At 35.2% G+C, this 15,245-nt stretch overlaps 4 protein-coding genes and 1 long non-coding RNA gene across 9 annotated transcripts; 1 reads left to right on the top strand and 4 right to left on the bottom strand.

Annotated features, from left to right (window-relative positions):
• Window positions 1-15: 15 nt before the first annotated feature.
• Window positions 16-1,886, bottom strand: LOC111278216 (uncharacterized). 2 transcript variants are annotated; one of them, XM_022864787.2, is made up of 6 exons: window positions 1,393-1,886; window positions 1,059-1,238; window positions 898-979; window positions 714-803; window positions 470-628; window positions 16-321 (listed from the first exon to the last, which is right to left on the bottom strand). In XM_022864787.2, exons 1-6 carry the CDS (start codon window positions 1,642-1,644, stop codon window positions 125-127), a joined length of 960 nt encoding a protein of 319 aa, XP_022720522.2. In that variant the 5' UTR covers window positions 1,645-1,886; the 3' UTR covers window positions 16-124. The 2 variants fall into 2 exon arrangements, with proteins under 2 accessions (XP_022720522.2, XP_022720521.2); XM_022864786.2 differs by having other exon boundaries at window positions 714-821; window positions 1,393-1,644.
• Window positions 1,887-2,075: 189 nt separating this feature from the next.
• Window positions 2,076-3,804, bottom strand: LOC111278214 (Tetratricopeptide repeat (TPR)-like superfamily protein). The gene has a single exon (XM_022864782.2). The coding sequence runs from the start codon at window positions 3,802-3,804 to the stop codon at window positions 2,149-2,151; it is 1,656 nt and encodes a 551-aa protein (XP_022720517.2). The 3' UTR covers window positions 2,076-2,148.
• A 1,362-nt stretch (window positions 3,805-5,166) lies between these two features.
• Window positions 5,167-5,863, top strand: LOC149517682 (uncharacterized). Its single transcript, XR_016344157.1, has 2 exons — window positions 5,167-5,344; window positions 5,513-5,863. It is a non-coding gene; the product is annotated as an uncharacterized LOC149517682 (long non-coding RNA).
• LOC111278209 (secretory carrier-associated membrane protein 3-like) lies at window positions 5,820-10,514 on the bottom strand. Of its 4 annotated transcripts, none has more exons than XM_022864777.2 (14): window positions 10,394-10,510; window positions 10,207-10,298; window positions 9,408-9,470; window positions 8,684-8,818; window positions 8,534-8,584; window positions 8,115-8,148; window positions 7,804-7,926; window positions 7,493-7,555; window positions 7,306-7,399; window positions 7,081-7,126; window positions 6,916-6,983; window positions 6,571-6,619; window positions 6,242-6,307; window positions 5,820-6,151 (listed from the first exon to the last, which is right to left on the bottom strand). In XM_022864777.2, the coding sequence occupies exons 2-14, from the start codon at window positions 10,270-10,272 to the stop codon at window positions 6,065-6,067; spliced, it is 945 nt and encodes a 314-aa protein (XP_022720512.2). In that variant the 5' UTR covers window positions 10,273-10,298; window positions 10,394-10,510; the 3' UTR covers window positions 5,820-6,064. The 4 variants fall into 4 exon arrangements, with proteins under 4 accessions (XP_022720512.2, XP_022720511.2, XP_089621080.1 ...); XM_022864776.2 differs by having other exon boundaries at window positions 8,534-8,587; window positions 10,394-10,505; XM_089764954.1 differs by lacking the exon at window positions 6,916-6,983 and having other exon boundaries at window positions 8,534-8,587; window positions 10,394-10,514.
• A 433-nt stretch (window positions 10,515-10,947) lies between these two features.
• On the bottom strand, window positions 10,948-14,448 carry LOC111278489 (secretory carrier-associated membrane protein 5-like). The gene is made up of 12 exons (XM_089764955.1): window positions 14,389-14,448; window positions 13,423-13,530; window positions 13,229-13,291; window positions 12,815-12,848; window positions 12,494-12,616; window positions 12,295-12,357; window positions 12,109-12,202; window positions 11,976-12,021; window positions 11,832-11,899; window positions 11,578-11,626; window positions 11,385-11,450; window positions 10,948-11,300 (listed from the first exon to the last, which is right to left on the bottom strand). The coding sequence occupies exons 1-12, from the start codon at window positions 14,446-14,448 to the stop codon at window positions 11,211-11,213; spliced, it is 864 nt and encodes a 287-aa protein (XP_089621081.1). The 3' UTR covers window positions 10,948-11,210.
• Between the last annotated feature and the right edge of the window lie 797 nt (window positions 14,449-15,245).

Here is a 15,245-nt window from a genome sequence, read left to right as displayed (position 1 = left end):
AATAAAAAAAAAGAAACAAAAATCAAGACTGAAGTTAAATTATTCTCAGACCAACAAAGCTGACAGAAATTTCTTACAGAAAGGATCTAAACCTATAATAAGCTGCAAGACTATCTCAGCATTCTTATGAAATGAGCAGTATTTTCCCAATATGCTTGCCACTTTCCATAAGCCGGTGAGCTTCGGCTGCTTCTCCTAGTGGGAAGTGTTTATATACTACCGGCTTCACCTTACCTGAGATAATTGCAGGCCAAACATTCTTCTCCACCTCAGTAACAATTGCTGCTTTTTCTTCTGCACTTCTAGTTCGCAAGGCAGCCGCTGCATAACAAAGCAATGAAAGATATTATATCAGTTAAAAAGTTTTTCTGTACATTTCTCTGCTAAAAAATTATATCTTTCTACTTTCATTGTCACACTACAAAATACAGAATAAAGGGTCTGGTGGCTTTTGTGCACATAATAATACCCTGGATTGTTAGCCGTTTTCCGAACATAGATCCAATATTTATTTGTGCGACAAATCCACTCAAGGAGCCAATGATAAAGAGCCTGCCATCAATATTTAAGCTGTCAAGGTTTTGCTGAAGGTAGGCTGCTCCAACAGAATCCAGAATAACATCAACGCCTGCCATAAATAAGGGAAAATTTTAGTTCCAAAATACTGGTCTTTTCAATGTTGAAGAACTCTAAGAAATTGATACAATTTCTACCTTTGCCTCCTGACTCTTCTTTTACCCTTGCTACAAAGTCCTCTGTCTTGTAATTGATGCAGACATCGGCTCCAAGATCCTTGCAAAAGGCTAATTTTTGCTCATTCCCTATGTATATATAATAGATGAATACATGCAAACAAAATTTTATGCCGTATATATATGATCACAAGTGCAAATAAACCTGCTGTGACAAAAACTTTTGCTCCTCTGAACTTTGCAATCTGAATGGCAAATGTACCAATTCCACTGGAGCCCCCATGGATCTACACCAGATCAATTCTTAACATTATCAGTATAGATTATCATGCATCTGGGGAAAAAAGTAATCTAGGATAATGTTACCAGAAGTGTTTCACCAACGCATAGCCTACTCATCATAAAAACGGTTGACCAGACTGTGCAAGCTACCTCTGGGAGAGAGGCAGCATCTGACAATGTAACACCTGATGGAACAGGAAGAACTTGCCCCACTGGAACAGCCACTTTCTCGGCATACCCTCCTCCGCTTAGAAGAGCACACACCTTTAATTAGCAATAAAAGTAAAATAAAACCATTAAAAGAGAAGCTCATGTTAAGGTAGTTGACTTTTGTATGCAAGGACACCTGTATGTATACGTATGTATAAACATATTTTCATACGTACATAGGTAGACATATGCTTACAGATGAATTCACCTTATCTCCTACTTTCCAGCGAGAAACATTTTCTCCAATGGATTCAATGATGCCTGAGCACTCAAGACCTGGATAAGGGCTAGCACCTTGAGGTGGAGGGTAAAAGCCTTGTCTTTGATAGATGTCACCACGGTTCAGGGCTGCAGCCTCAACTTTGATTAGGACTTCATCATCTTTGATTTTGGGGTCTTCTACTTCTTGTAGCTGCAATACTTCTGGATTACCTGCACTTGTTATCACTACAGCCTTCATCACGGGATTTCGAGTCTTTTGGACAGCAACCGCTTGCTTGTATATTTTAACTTATTGGTAGTGGCCGATGGAATTCTAAATTTTATATGGTTTATGTTCTTATGGTTGTCGAAGATGATGCATGTAACAAGTGATTCCAAAAGAATAGCTGCTTGAACATTGTTTTTGTTTGGTAATAGAAAGTGATTGGTTCTTGTAATTTAGTATAAAAACAGCTTTGACTTGCAACTTGTTTTTGTTTGGAACTGGCTAATTACTATTCTCCCCCATGCGTGCTTCACCAAAACCCTTATTCTGTTCCACAGTGCCAGAAAGATGCTGATGCATTTCTATCCTGATGATGAGTTTGCAGGGGAAATTAATAGCTTCCTATCGTCCTTCATAAATATCTGATGCTATTTGATTCTGTTATAAAACTTTCAAACAAAATATCCAATAAAAACAATGTGTACTCTATTCAAGAGAAGTTACTGAAAGTAAATGAAAGAAATTGATTGTACATTTTCAAAGGAATGCCCTGGCAATACGACTATCTCTAATGGTACCAGTGTCATTATGGCGTTTAACAGTGACTCGACTACTTCCTGCTTCTTTAGTGAGCCCTTTCTTCCTCATTATATCTCTCAAGTTATCAACAGAATCCCACCTTCCAATAGTGGCATAGAAATTTGAAAGCAGCACGTAATTCCCAGGCTTGTCTGGTTCTAATTCCAATAGATGTTTCGCAGCAAGCTCACCTCTAGCAATATCTTGATTAAGACTACAAGCGTTTAGCAATGCTATCCATATTACTGCTGTAGGCCTGGTACCATTCTTAATCATATCATCGAGAAGACACCATGCCTCATCTATTTGGCCAGCCCGACCTAGAACATCAATGAAGCAAGCATAATGTTCTTGATGCAGGTCAAGACCATACTTCTCCCTCATTAAATTAAAACACTTTTGGCCTTCTTCAACCAGCCCTGAATGCCCGCAAGCAGATAAAACAGCAAGAAATGTTACAGAATTGGGCATAACTCCATTTCCTTTCACCTCCATCAGCTTGAATAGCTCAAGAGCTTCAAGCCCATATCCATGACTCCCATATGCATCTATCATACTCGTCCATGAAACCACACATTTGTGTAAAATCCCATCAAACAATGATCTTGCATTCAAAATCTTCCCGCACTTTGCATACATATCCAATATGACATTACATAATTGAGTATCATCAGTAAACCCAAACCGTAATGCCACACAATGAATTTGCTTTCCAACCCACAAATCCGAGTTTTCAGAGCAAGCTCCAAGAGCAGTAGTAAGTGCAACTACATTGGGTCTCATTTTACTCATAATTGAAAATGCCTCTTTGTACTTTCGATTTTTGATGCAGCCTCTGATCAAAGAGTTGAACATTACACTGTCCATCATATTGTTCAAACTAGAGAAAACTTTCAGGGCTTCACTAATACGCTCAATATCTGAGTAAAAGTCGATAAGTGCAGTACCCAAAATCACCAAATCACGGCCAAACACAACAACCAAACCATGAATCTGCTTTCCTTGTTCAAAAGCCTTCAAAGAAGAACAAGCTTTTAGCACAGAACACAATGTAAACTCGCTATGGGGCACTTTTTCCCTTCTCATTGTTGCGAAAACATCAAGTGCTTTTTTAGCAAGACCATGCCTCAAAAAGCTTGAAATCAAAGCATTCCATGTCACAACATCCTTCAGTTCAATTTCTTCAAACGCCCTAGCTGAGTCATCCAAGCATCCATACTTTGAATAAAGGTTCATTAGTGCAGTTTTGGCTACTGTTCCCGCATCCACACCTGTTTTAACCATTAGTCCATGCAATTGCTTTCCATGTTTTGTGCCCGGCAACGCAGAGCATGCACTCAAAACTGGTGTAAAAGTATGTGCGTTAAGGTCACAGCATGAAAAATGCATGTGACAAAAGAGAGCCCATGTTGCTTGAATGTCGCCATTCCGAAAATATGAGACAAGTTGACCATTAAATGAGTAGATATCTCGAAGGGGCAATTCTTTGAGGGAGCGGCGGATGTGGGCATATCGTTTCTGACGTTTTATTAACAAGACTTCGATTGAAGCAATAGCTTGAAGGTTTCTGGTTTGGTAACTAAGACAACGAATGCAACGATGAGACACAGACATAAATCTGTGAGACCAAAGGCCGCCTTGTCTGTGAAGCAGCAATTAAGGAGAAAAAAAAAATCAACCGCAGTTTTTAAGAAGTTATAACAATAAATAAAAGAACAAAATTTGAAATTAAGATAAAGTTCTACAATCAAAATATTAAACTCAAGAACCAATGAACTTCCATTCGACACACAATTGTAGTTACAGCCACCAAAAAGTTATACAGCTCAACCCAAAGATACAAACTTTAATCTCACAGGAAAATGTTTAAATCTAATTTCTAAAACAAACCCAACAATCAAACACAAGAAACAGGATGAAAATTTTCCCTTCTTTTCTTATGAACCAACAACATGATATAGTATCCAAATTTTATGAAACACTTAAAGGTATGGAAAACCATAAGGTGAAAATGAATAAACAGCTTACCTTATAAAATCAGGATGACAACTCTATTTTCCTCTGTACTGACAAATGGTTGGCCGGGTCATAGGGGAAGGAGTTGTCTGCCTTCGTGGTTGGGTTGGATAAAGGCAACTCAACTGAACAAAGGGGTAGGAGAGGAGAGACATGATGGTTTGGCAACATGGATGCAGTTGTGCTGATCGGGTTTATTCTCACCCCAGCGGTCCAGAACCACCAATGCTATTGTCTTAACCTTTGGAAGCTTCGGTTGATCCTCCAACTAGCTCCCCATCTTTTTCTTTCTTTTCTACCGAACAGACAATAAAATCAATTAAGCGGAAGCTTTGAGAGAAGAACAACAGAGGATTGAACAGCCAAGCCTCAAGGACGAAAAAGAAAGCCCATTAACTAAGAGAGAAAATAGATAAAAGCTTGGAATACTGGGCCATATAAGCCCAAAAAAATCCATCAATTCTGGGTCCAACCTCTAGAACCACAAGGATTTAATTCGTTAAAGGTTGGGTCCAGTTCAGCTACAATCAAGCCCCCAAACCCAAATGATTCAGTGATTAGATTATAGTATTTGTAAGCAGACAAGAGACCGGGGATTGACGATCGTAACGGGACTTCGGAGGAAAGATTTAAATGAAATTCATGAAATTTTTAATTAAAAATAATTAAATAAAAGTTAAAATTGATAGATTAAAAGGTTTTTTTATAAAAATTAAGTATGTAAAATTTGAAAAAATTTTAATAAATTTTGATATATATTTTTAGATAAATATTTTTAATAAAAATATTAATAAAATTTTTACCGTTAAATAAATATGAATCAAATTTGAATTATAAATAATATTTATAATTTTTTTTTATATATTATTAATTTTCATATTAAACTCGATTAATCTATTAATTTGAAATTTTTATTAAATCATTTTAAAAAATAAATTTCACAAACTTCGCTTCGTTTTCTTGCGACTTCGTAGGGGAGTTCCTTCAGTTTTTCCTTCATATTGATATATATATATATATATATATATATATATATATATATATATCTTGGTGCAAGGGAAGGAAAGTTGGGAATTGCAATCCCATCTTCTGTTTACGCTTGAAGCATTTAAAGATATCGAATCACATGATGGTACTGGTGAGTTTAATTCTGCCCGGTCGTGAGTCTCATAACTCGTTATCACCTTTTTTTTTTTTTTTCATAGATCATCCAAATCCTAGTATGGCTATAATATTCTCAAATTTGATGGACTCAGACCTGACTCAAATTACTGTCCCTATGATTCCATTTCATTTTTTTGTTTAGGTGACAATGACAATTCAGTTTCACAATCAGCCCCAAGCTTCCCACCAGTTTCACCTCCATTATTGTCTCTTTCACATATCCAATCTGAAGTACAGACCCTTTCCTTCTCACATATCAAATCATTGTCTCTGCTCAGATATAGATATGGAAGGCAACTCAAGGACATACTTGCAAGGGCTTTTGGGTGGTTTTCCATCTACCGTACCTGATGCTGATTTTATACAAGCTGTAGACACTACTCTTTTTTTGGGCTTCGAACTGATGGTGTCGTTCTGAGGCTTCTTAACCAGACGTTACACACCACTCATGAAATGAAGCTCTCTATAAATAGAACAAATTCATACATGAAAATCATTCAAGCCTTGTATAGGGTGTTTGGTAATCAAACTCCAGAGAGAAAAAAAAATAAACTTTACAGAAAGTAGCAATCAAAACAAGTTACAGAGATATGTGCCAGGATCGAGAAATAGCAAGCTCTATGTGCTCCTTCCCTGGCAAAGTGCATATAGGACATGAGGTTAATGTATATCCCGTTGCCGCTAGCCTGCCCCATTACATGGCAGCTGCCGCAGCTCTTAGTGCAATCTCACGCTTCATCTCAGCAGCTTTACCACTTCCACGAAAATACACGTATACTTGCTGAAAAGCCAACAGCAAATGATGTTAGAAATCCCATACGCGCATGTGTATGTGGGCTTTGCAATGAATCAGGTTGGGGACTGAACGAACCTGGATAACCCAGATGCTTATAACTGATTCAACACAGAACAACCCAAAACCAATGAAGTAGAAGATCTACACAAACAAAAGAAATTTCACAGAAATGGTCAAGAGAAATCGAGAGAAATATCTTTCTCAACTTTTGGGCTAACATCAACTGCAATCGCAAAGTTCAAGACTTCAGCAGTACAAGAAACATCCCTTCTGTTCGCATCTATATCCCACTTAACACCGCAATGTAATACATTCATGCTACAGATTAAGCAAATGCTTAACTGTTTTAATGATGAATGTGATTGTGGGTATAAAACTTCTACTAGGTTTAAGCATATACTTACCCCGACCACAGCATTGCCACCAACAAGATCGACTGCAGGTAGGATCCCACTGTATGGGACAAAACAACCATAGTAAGAAATAAGAAGAAAAAGTTGAACTAGAATACCAATTTTGCATCTCAAATACTTGCAGTGCCTTTATGTTGCTCTCAGATAATAGCTGATCTATTATCTCGTATTTGAAATAGAAGAATTCCAAAAAATAAAGTGCACTTTTTAGGAGGATAAGTGCATCATGTCTACTCTAATACATTGATATAGTTGCAAATAAAGACAGAGATGCAATTCCCATCACAACTTAATATAGATTGCCAAAGATAAGTTAAAAATAGTTTAGGAACACACGTGAGTGATTTCCCTTTAAAAACTATAGGGGGAGCCACCGCAGCGAAGATGGAAAAGCCGATGTGAAGCTAAAAACAGGAAGGAAAAGGATTAAAAGAATCAGTAACTGCCAACTCCTAGAAGGAAAAAAAAAACATATCTATCAGGAGAAACATGAGAGATTACCAAATAAAACAGGAAGAACCATCCAAACCTGAAAGCACTTTCATTCCTGCATGATAATCATAAGGTAAGAAAATAATTCAAATTAAAATAAGGGCATTAGCAAGTAAAAGGAATATGAACGGCTAGGTTTAAGAAACTAGCAAAAGAAGTTGGCATTGGTGCCAAGCCAACACTAAAAAAAAAAACTCTGCAATATTAAGAAAAAGTGTGGAGTTTATTAAATACCTAAAAGTACGATACAGCGGGCGATACCACAATACATAGGCTCCTGGGACCCCTGCTATGAAGTAGATGATAGCCAAAAACCAGATCCTCACACCTAAATAATAATAAATAATGTAAAACACAACATAATTTTAACATTATATTCAAAAGGAAAACAACAAATATGGAAGTACATCTCTAAACTAACCTTCCCCTCTGATCCATGCTGCAGTAACAGCTATGATGTTCCACAGAAGGCACAGAACCAATCCTGCATAGAATCACCATACATCACTTAACACCTGCCAGCCTTTTTCAACCAAAATGTTAAACAAAATAAAGCATGATACAAATAATCACCCAATGCAATCTTCAAAGAGTACAAATTCATGTAATGCAGCAAAAAATTTATTTTCGGCCAATAATATCAAACATTGAGCAATGCTTAGATTCACCAAGCATAGAACAAAAGAAAAAGAAAAAACAGTAGCAATAAGCCCTCAAAAAAAACTTACATACCTAAAAATGTTGAAAATGCAACATACTGCAATCTTTGTAGATGAATTGGTATATCATTTGCAATATCATGATGAATGATAGGAAAAAATGGCGGCCAATTTTTCTCTTCCAGGACAATTCCAGCTGCAAAACAGAGAAGTAAAACTCTAGTTCATGGCAGAAATATAAGAGTAATTAACCATAAAAGGAAATAGAATCAGGTCAAAATATTTTGCAAAAGAAATGAGATGTAGATCAAATATTGAAACTAGGAATAAAACTAAATATGATCAGTGTGACTAGTCAAATTACAAAAAGAAAATGAAAGGTACCTCTTGCTGCTGCCTCTTCTTTCCGTCTCACTTCCTGCATAGAATAAGCTGATCAGTGAAAATTGTAGGGATGCAATGATTTATGAGGTGCCAAAGTGCAGTAACAAAATAAAGATTTGCTATTTATTCATGAAACAGACATTCATAAATGAAAACTTGCTTCCTAAAACCATCCAAATAACGTAGAAAGCTAAATTACGCAGAACTAACACATATGATATCCCATTACGGCCTAAATGTTTCTTAATAGTAATTTGTAAGACAAGAATCATTGAGGTACATTTGGCTTTTCATTACATCAAAATCTAAATTTGCTAATAACATATCTTTGAGAGCAAATTGAGAGAATAAAAATAAATCCATGATTCTCTAGAATATAATCATGAATTTAAACTTATAAAATTTCCTCTATGACATACCTGCTCCCGCCTTCTCAGTTCAGCCTCCTTAGCCTGGAGTTCCTTCTCTTTCTTCTTCAAATCAGACATTTAAACAGCAAAAGCAAAACAGTGAGATTCAACGCTTAACCAAATTATGGAAATGGCATTTGGAGACAGGCCTTCACCAACCTGATAATGTGATCCTCCTGAAGCTGTATCAAGAGGGATGTCAATTGTTGCCTCACGATCATAATTAAAACCGGCAGGTTCAGGAGGTAGTGGTGAAAGTCTAGAGTTTGATGCAGGTGGAGCACTTGGAATATTCTGAAAATTTATTGATAATACGTGTTCAAGAAGCAAGTAATATAAGCAAATATTCCGGATGTTCAGAAGCAATACTAACAGGCCAAATTAAACATGACCAAATCACAACAAATATGGCAAGTAACATATTTTTTTCTTAATTAAATCATCCTAAACCTTGATCAAATGCAAGCTAACACATATATTACAAAGAGGCCCTAATTAATCACTACCAATTTTACTTACTGAAATTCCTTGCAAATTAGCGAAATTTATGGAATTTCAGCATGCTCAAGGGATTAAAAAGTGGTAGTTTAGCAACAAATCACCTCAAGCTATGGTTTTACATAGCATCGGTGACTACTTAGTATCCATGTCTAAAAGATAAATTTGAAACCTAGACTTCCAAAACAGAGTTGATAACCAAAACAGAGGCACTCCCCACAGACACTCAGGGGATGAAAAACAACCAAAGCCATATGCAAAATTCCAGACCTTTCACCCATTACCTTATAAGATATATGTCCTAAAAGTACTATCATTTTAACTTCAACAACAAGTTTTGAATTAAACGTTCCCTTGAATCTTTATAAACAAGGATTTAGTTTACCGTTGAAAAAAGACCTCCACCAAATTTAGACTTGCCAGGTGCCTTCCCTCTCACTGCTGGATCCTGGTAGAAATTATTAAAAAATTCATATTAAAAACGAAGTTGCCTAGCATCCCTAAACTAATTATTGGCAGATAAATAAAGTTATAAAGCCTGAAAATGTATCATAGTCTGCATTACATGGACAAAAGGTTCATCTAAGTGCAAAAATGAAAACCATAAGAATTCCTCTTCTTCTTAACTGCCACAGCAGGAATTACACATTTGGAAGAATATAGGTTACTAAAAGGTACTTGACATGGCAAGTGGATTAACAAAAGAGTTAATACTAAAGAAAAGAAATAATTTCTCTCTGAGTATCATGCATATATATATGATTAAATAAAACACAGTGAAAACATTTTCCAAATCCCTTTCCTCAAAATTAATAATAATAGTAAAAAAAAAGCATCAGCTTTAGCACTAGGAAAGTGATTACATTTGAAACAAATTGATGATCGATTTAACAATTGAACAAGCTTAAATGAATTTTGTACTGAATTTAATACATCTTCATTAACAACAAAAAATGATCACGAAATCAAATTAAAATCTCGAAGATATCACAAAATAAAAACAAGTCAACGGATAATCTATTACTAAACCTTCCAGCAAAGCCCTAGAATTTCAAAAATCTTCAATAAAAAGCAACAGAGCAACCATAATTGAACTTCAAAATTCAACTCCACCAAACATCACCAAATAACAGAAACAAACAAAGAGATAAACGAAAAAAAGAGAGAAAGACAGAGAAACCGACTGAGAAAGGATTAACTTCTTCTTCTTCTTCTTCAGCAAAGGGATTTTTATCGTAACGACCAGCCATCACCTTATAGTTTTTATCTCTAAAACCTGAAAATCTTATCAAAACCAGAGAACAAAAAAAAAAAAAAAAAAGGAGAAGCTTTTCGAAGAGCAAATTGAATTACTCAAGTTAAGAAGCCGACCTTTTCTAGAGAGAGAAACCTGCTTTCGCTGTTGAGGTAAGAGAGAGAAGTTTGACTTTTCGTTGCAGTCAACAGTTTGTACGAATTTGTTGAAATAATAAATTAAAACAGCCGGAAAATAGAAATAATCTTTTCCTTTTTCTTTTGGATAAATATATAAATTGATTTTTTTTTTTTTTGAACGAGAGAGACCGATTTTCATATGCCTTGTTTGGGGTGAAATTCCTTTTTTAGGTCAACGCTAGTAAATTCACATTTAAAGCGGACCAAACTCTTTTATGTTAAAATGAATTAAATTAATTGATATAGAAGAATAAAATGCGACTTTAATTTATTAAATTATATTATATAAAATTAGACATAAAATTTTGAACGTCGAGAAGGGTTGTTTTGTTGAAGTTGAATAACATGAAGAAGAAAAATAAATTAGAAAAATAAATTAAATTTAAGGACATTTGAAATTGAATAGTTGACTTGGTTACAAGAGGACAACAACAAAAACAAAAACGTCATTGGCAACGTTGTTGTTCATTTGTTTTTCTTCTAGAATAATGTCCCTCTTCATGTCGATTTCAATATTAAATTTTTAATTTCAGTGATTAAGATTTAAAATCAACCAAAAGAGTTTTGTCTGAATGAAATATATGGCCAAGCTTAATTTCATCGTCATTCTTGAGAAAACTCATTACATTTCAATATGCTAATGTTTACAGTAAAATATATCAAAGAGGATTGGTCTTAATCTGCTGTTTTTAGTGGATGGCTAAGGATATAGCCATCGATGATCAGAATGAGGTTGCTTTGCTATCGTGCTTGATTAGCTCCTTGCAGCCATTGCCGTTTCTCTTGCAGTACTACGTCTAGCCTCTGCAGCCCTACCACTGCCTCGGAAATACCGATACACTTTCTGTAAAAGATGGATAAACAATGATGTTAGAATATCCAAAATAAATCAAATCATCAAAAGATGAATCAAAGATTAAAATGAAACCTGAAGGACCCAAATGCTTAACAGCGTCTCAGCACAGAATAATCCAAACCCAACGAAGTAGAAGATCTGTATAAAGAAAAGTTAAATCGACATGGTCAAGGTTTCAGCTTCGGCTTCAGCTTCAGCTTCAACATTACAAGCAATGTGTGTAACTTCAAGAGAAGAAATGAGATTGAGAGCCAGTAATCTTTACCCCAACAAAAGCATTCTGGGCTATAACCCACAATGCACTCAGGATTCCCCTGCAGCACCCCATAACAGAAGAGAAAGTTATAATCAAGATGTGGGGAAAATAATTCAACCTTTCAACTCCAAAACTTGGTCTCTAGTTCATTGCATCAGCTAAGAGGAAAAAGAAATCATTGATCTGTTTTGGTTCACACCATCAAATCCACTGCATGCAAACCATTGATGTTGGCAAGTTAATATCAATGTTAAGGAACTTACGGGAGTGATAACCCTTGATTATATATAGGAGGAGCAATCGCAGCAAAGATGCAGAAGCAGATATGTATCTGAAACCAGAAACTAGTTAGGAAGCTGCCAGCTCAAGGGGGAAAAAAGGTTCACCAGATAAATAGAATGCATTACCATATAAAATATGAAAAACCATCCGAACCTAAAAGCACTGTCTTTCCTGCAAGATGATCATAAATGATATGGTAGCAGAATGATAAGAACATTATTCAAAGTTAAAACAAAATGATTGAACAGGTTTTAGTACCTGCAAGCGCGATAAAGTGGACGCCACCACAATAGATAGGCTCCTGGTACCCCTAGCACAAAATAGATGATGGCAAGGAACCAGATCCCGATTCCTAGATGTAAAAGTTTTAAGATTCAACTCTCAGAATCTAAACAACAAATTATTATAATGGAAAAGGAAAAACAAGAAGATTTCTGATCCAACCTGCCCCTTTGAGGCTTGCTGCTGATACAGCTATGATATTCCAGAAAAGGCATAGGACCAATCCTGCACAAAATTACCATTCATCGGTTTATATGCATCCTAGGCATCGGTGCTATATTTACAATTCAAAACATTTGTTCAAGTAAAATCTGTGTAATAAGCAAATCTAAGCTATGAATTTAACAAGAAGCTAACGTACCTAAGTATGTAGAGAAAGCTACATATTGCGTTCGTTGTAGATAATCTGGTATTTCATTTGCAATATCAAGGTGAATGATGGGAAAAAATGGAGGCCAATTTTTCACATCCAGAAAAACTCCAGCTGCAATACAGAAGAGGACCAATTATTAGTGCCAAGACCAGCAGCCGGGGCTGTTTTTAGGAATAATCACATTTCCTTTTTAATTGGCATTTCAATTTTGAGAATAAAATCAAACAGACTAATTCAGTTAACTTGAAGAAGTTCAAAATACCCAGAAGAGAAAGACCAATCAAAGTGTAATGGCAAATACAAAGTTACCTCTAGCCAGAGCTTCTTCTTTCTTTTTAATTTCCTGCATTCCCCCAAAAGAAGTTGATGAGTGAGAATTTTGAACAAGAGCAATGATTCACCAAATGCTTAAGGCCATTGCGTAAAATCTATATCTTGCAACTTATAATGATCAAGATAATTGATGTTAATTAAGTATTTAACGTGAAATAAGGTTCAGTTCAGTTAGTTCATACAATTACTTTAAAATGTGCATCTCAAATTTTAGAACCGTAATCTCTTTTACTATTCTCAAGCTGCAAGCCTGTAGCCTCTTTTGTACAAAAAAAAAGTTAAAGTCGTTTAGGTAATCCAAAGCTTTAGCATAGTCCAATATCATTAGTCCATGATAGTTTAGAATCTGCATTAATTCAAAGTTTTTTGAACACGTCTGTGAGGTATTACCTCCTCTCTCTTTCTGATTTCAGCTTCCTTGGCCAGGAGTTCTCTCTCTTTTTGCTTTAAATTCTACTTCTCAAACAGGGTAAAAATTGATGTTCAGTTGAATGACATTGTATAAATAGTTAAGGGTTGGAGTTGCTTAAGCATATACAAACTCATCAGTTCCACGAGAATCAGAAAATTGGGACTTGACTTACCGTTGCTTTATCAAGAGTAATGTCAATGACTGGATTGCGATCATAATTGTAGGTGGCAGGTTCAGGAGGTAGCACTGGGAGCTTTGAGTGTGAATAATGTGAAGGATTCTGGAAGTTTACCAATTATCCAATCTTGTTAGTGTAAAATTTTTGTTTGGAAGACCTCAAAACAACAAACAAAATTCAGATTTCAAGTTTACAACATAATCACCAAAACCACCAATGATATATAAGAAAACAAAAGATTGCTTTATTGTTCAAACTTTCCAATATATCCTTTAATTAGTAAACACAAAAACCCGAAAGCGAAAAACCCAGAATTTTGCTCGATTGGTTTATGCAGCTGGCATCTAACGAGTCTCTTTCCCTATCTGCTAAAAAAAACAAACGCTAAAAGGAACAAAAAGCTATAGTATAGATGGCAATTCTTTAACGAAAATCAAGATTGAATTCAACTCAACTTCTGTAAGTACACAATAATATTTAGTGATTAAAAGACAACAACTTAATGATAGTCTGTAGTAACCTCCAACAACAAGGTCTCTTCAAGTGATCAATTAAGTCTAAACCATTATATATTGATTTTAGCATTCAATAACATGATAAAAAAGTTGTCAGATCCAAAATTTGCTGAGCTTGGTAGATTACATATAAGTAAACGCATGGTATAGCTTTAATTTTGATTTTGATTTTGATTCAGATTTGTCTTGGAACTAGAGGCTTAAGAGTCCAATGAAAAATCAACGTGATGTAATGGTGCTTTGAGAATCCATTCCCACCGACCATTCAAATAAAGCGTACCATATATATAGACATCAAAGGAATAATCTTAGCTAGTTGTTTTGGTATTGGTCTTTACATATCAACTAATTGAACTTTAAAGTTATATATACGTGTGTGCGCATGTATGCGCGTGTTTAAGTAGACATATAAAAATGTTCTATGGTTGAGAGAGATGAAACTCACAGAAAAAGGATTGACATCTTCTTCCTCCTCAAAAGGGTTCCGATCACGGTGACCAGCCATGAGTAGGGTTAAGTATTTCTACGGAGTCAGAAGAAACCTGAATGTAGAATACTAAGATGGTCTAAACATACAGAGTTTAATTGTATAAGAAGCAACCTGAGTTGCTCAAAAAATTGGAATGTATTTTCTTTGGTTCTACCAATGCGAAGGCAACATTTTCTTTGCCAAGGGAAGTGTTCTTATATACAGAGAAATGAACTGATTTGTCTTCAATCAAATGTAACATTCCGTTGAAGTAACAAATGAGAAGGACGGCAAGAAAGTAGATAACATAGGAATAATGCTTGGCTTTCATTTTTTTTTTTCAAAGAAACGGATTGATCAAAGAAATATTTTGTTTTATAGCTTGTTTCATTGTTTCTGTTGGAGAGCGAATTGGAAATATTTGACATGCTATTTCAGAAGAAAGCACATGTTGTAAGGATTAAGTTTCTTAACACATTTAACACTTTATTTGTTTAAAATTCATATGGTTAGCTACATAATTGAGATGACTTTATCAAAACAAAGCAGAGATAAATTTCTTATGTCTGAAAAGAATATGCACCTTCGATAATACTTATGTGAAATTTTATCTTATAAAATGAAATGTTCCTTTAACACAGGGATGCAAGAATGGCAACCTTTGGTGATTCATTAACTAATCTACAGTTTGGGTTTTTATGTTCAATTTCAAATTTTGTTTTGCCTTACCTCCACAAGATTGGGAAAAGAAGAAAGTACAAAATGAAAAAAAAAAATTTCCTTTTATAGTCATTATCGGATATTAATTCAAGTGAAAAAAAAATATTTACGTA

Source organism: Durio zibethinus, chromosome 8, assembly GCF_047325235.1.
Source record: "Durio zibethinus cultivar Kanyao isolate XHJ-2024 chromosome 8, ASM4732523v1, whole genome shotgun sequence".
Taxonomy (NCBI): Eukaryota; Viridiplantae; Streptophyta; class Magnoliopsida; order Malvales; family Malvaceae; genus Durio; species Durio zibethinus.
Note: the sequence above shows the minus strand (reverse complement) of the source record. Positions and strands in the feature narration are given on the sequence as shown.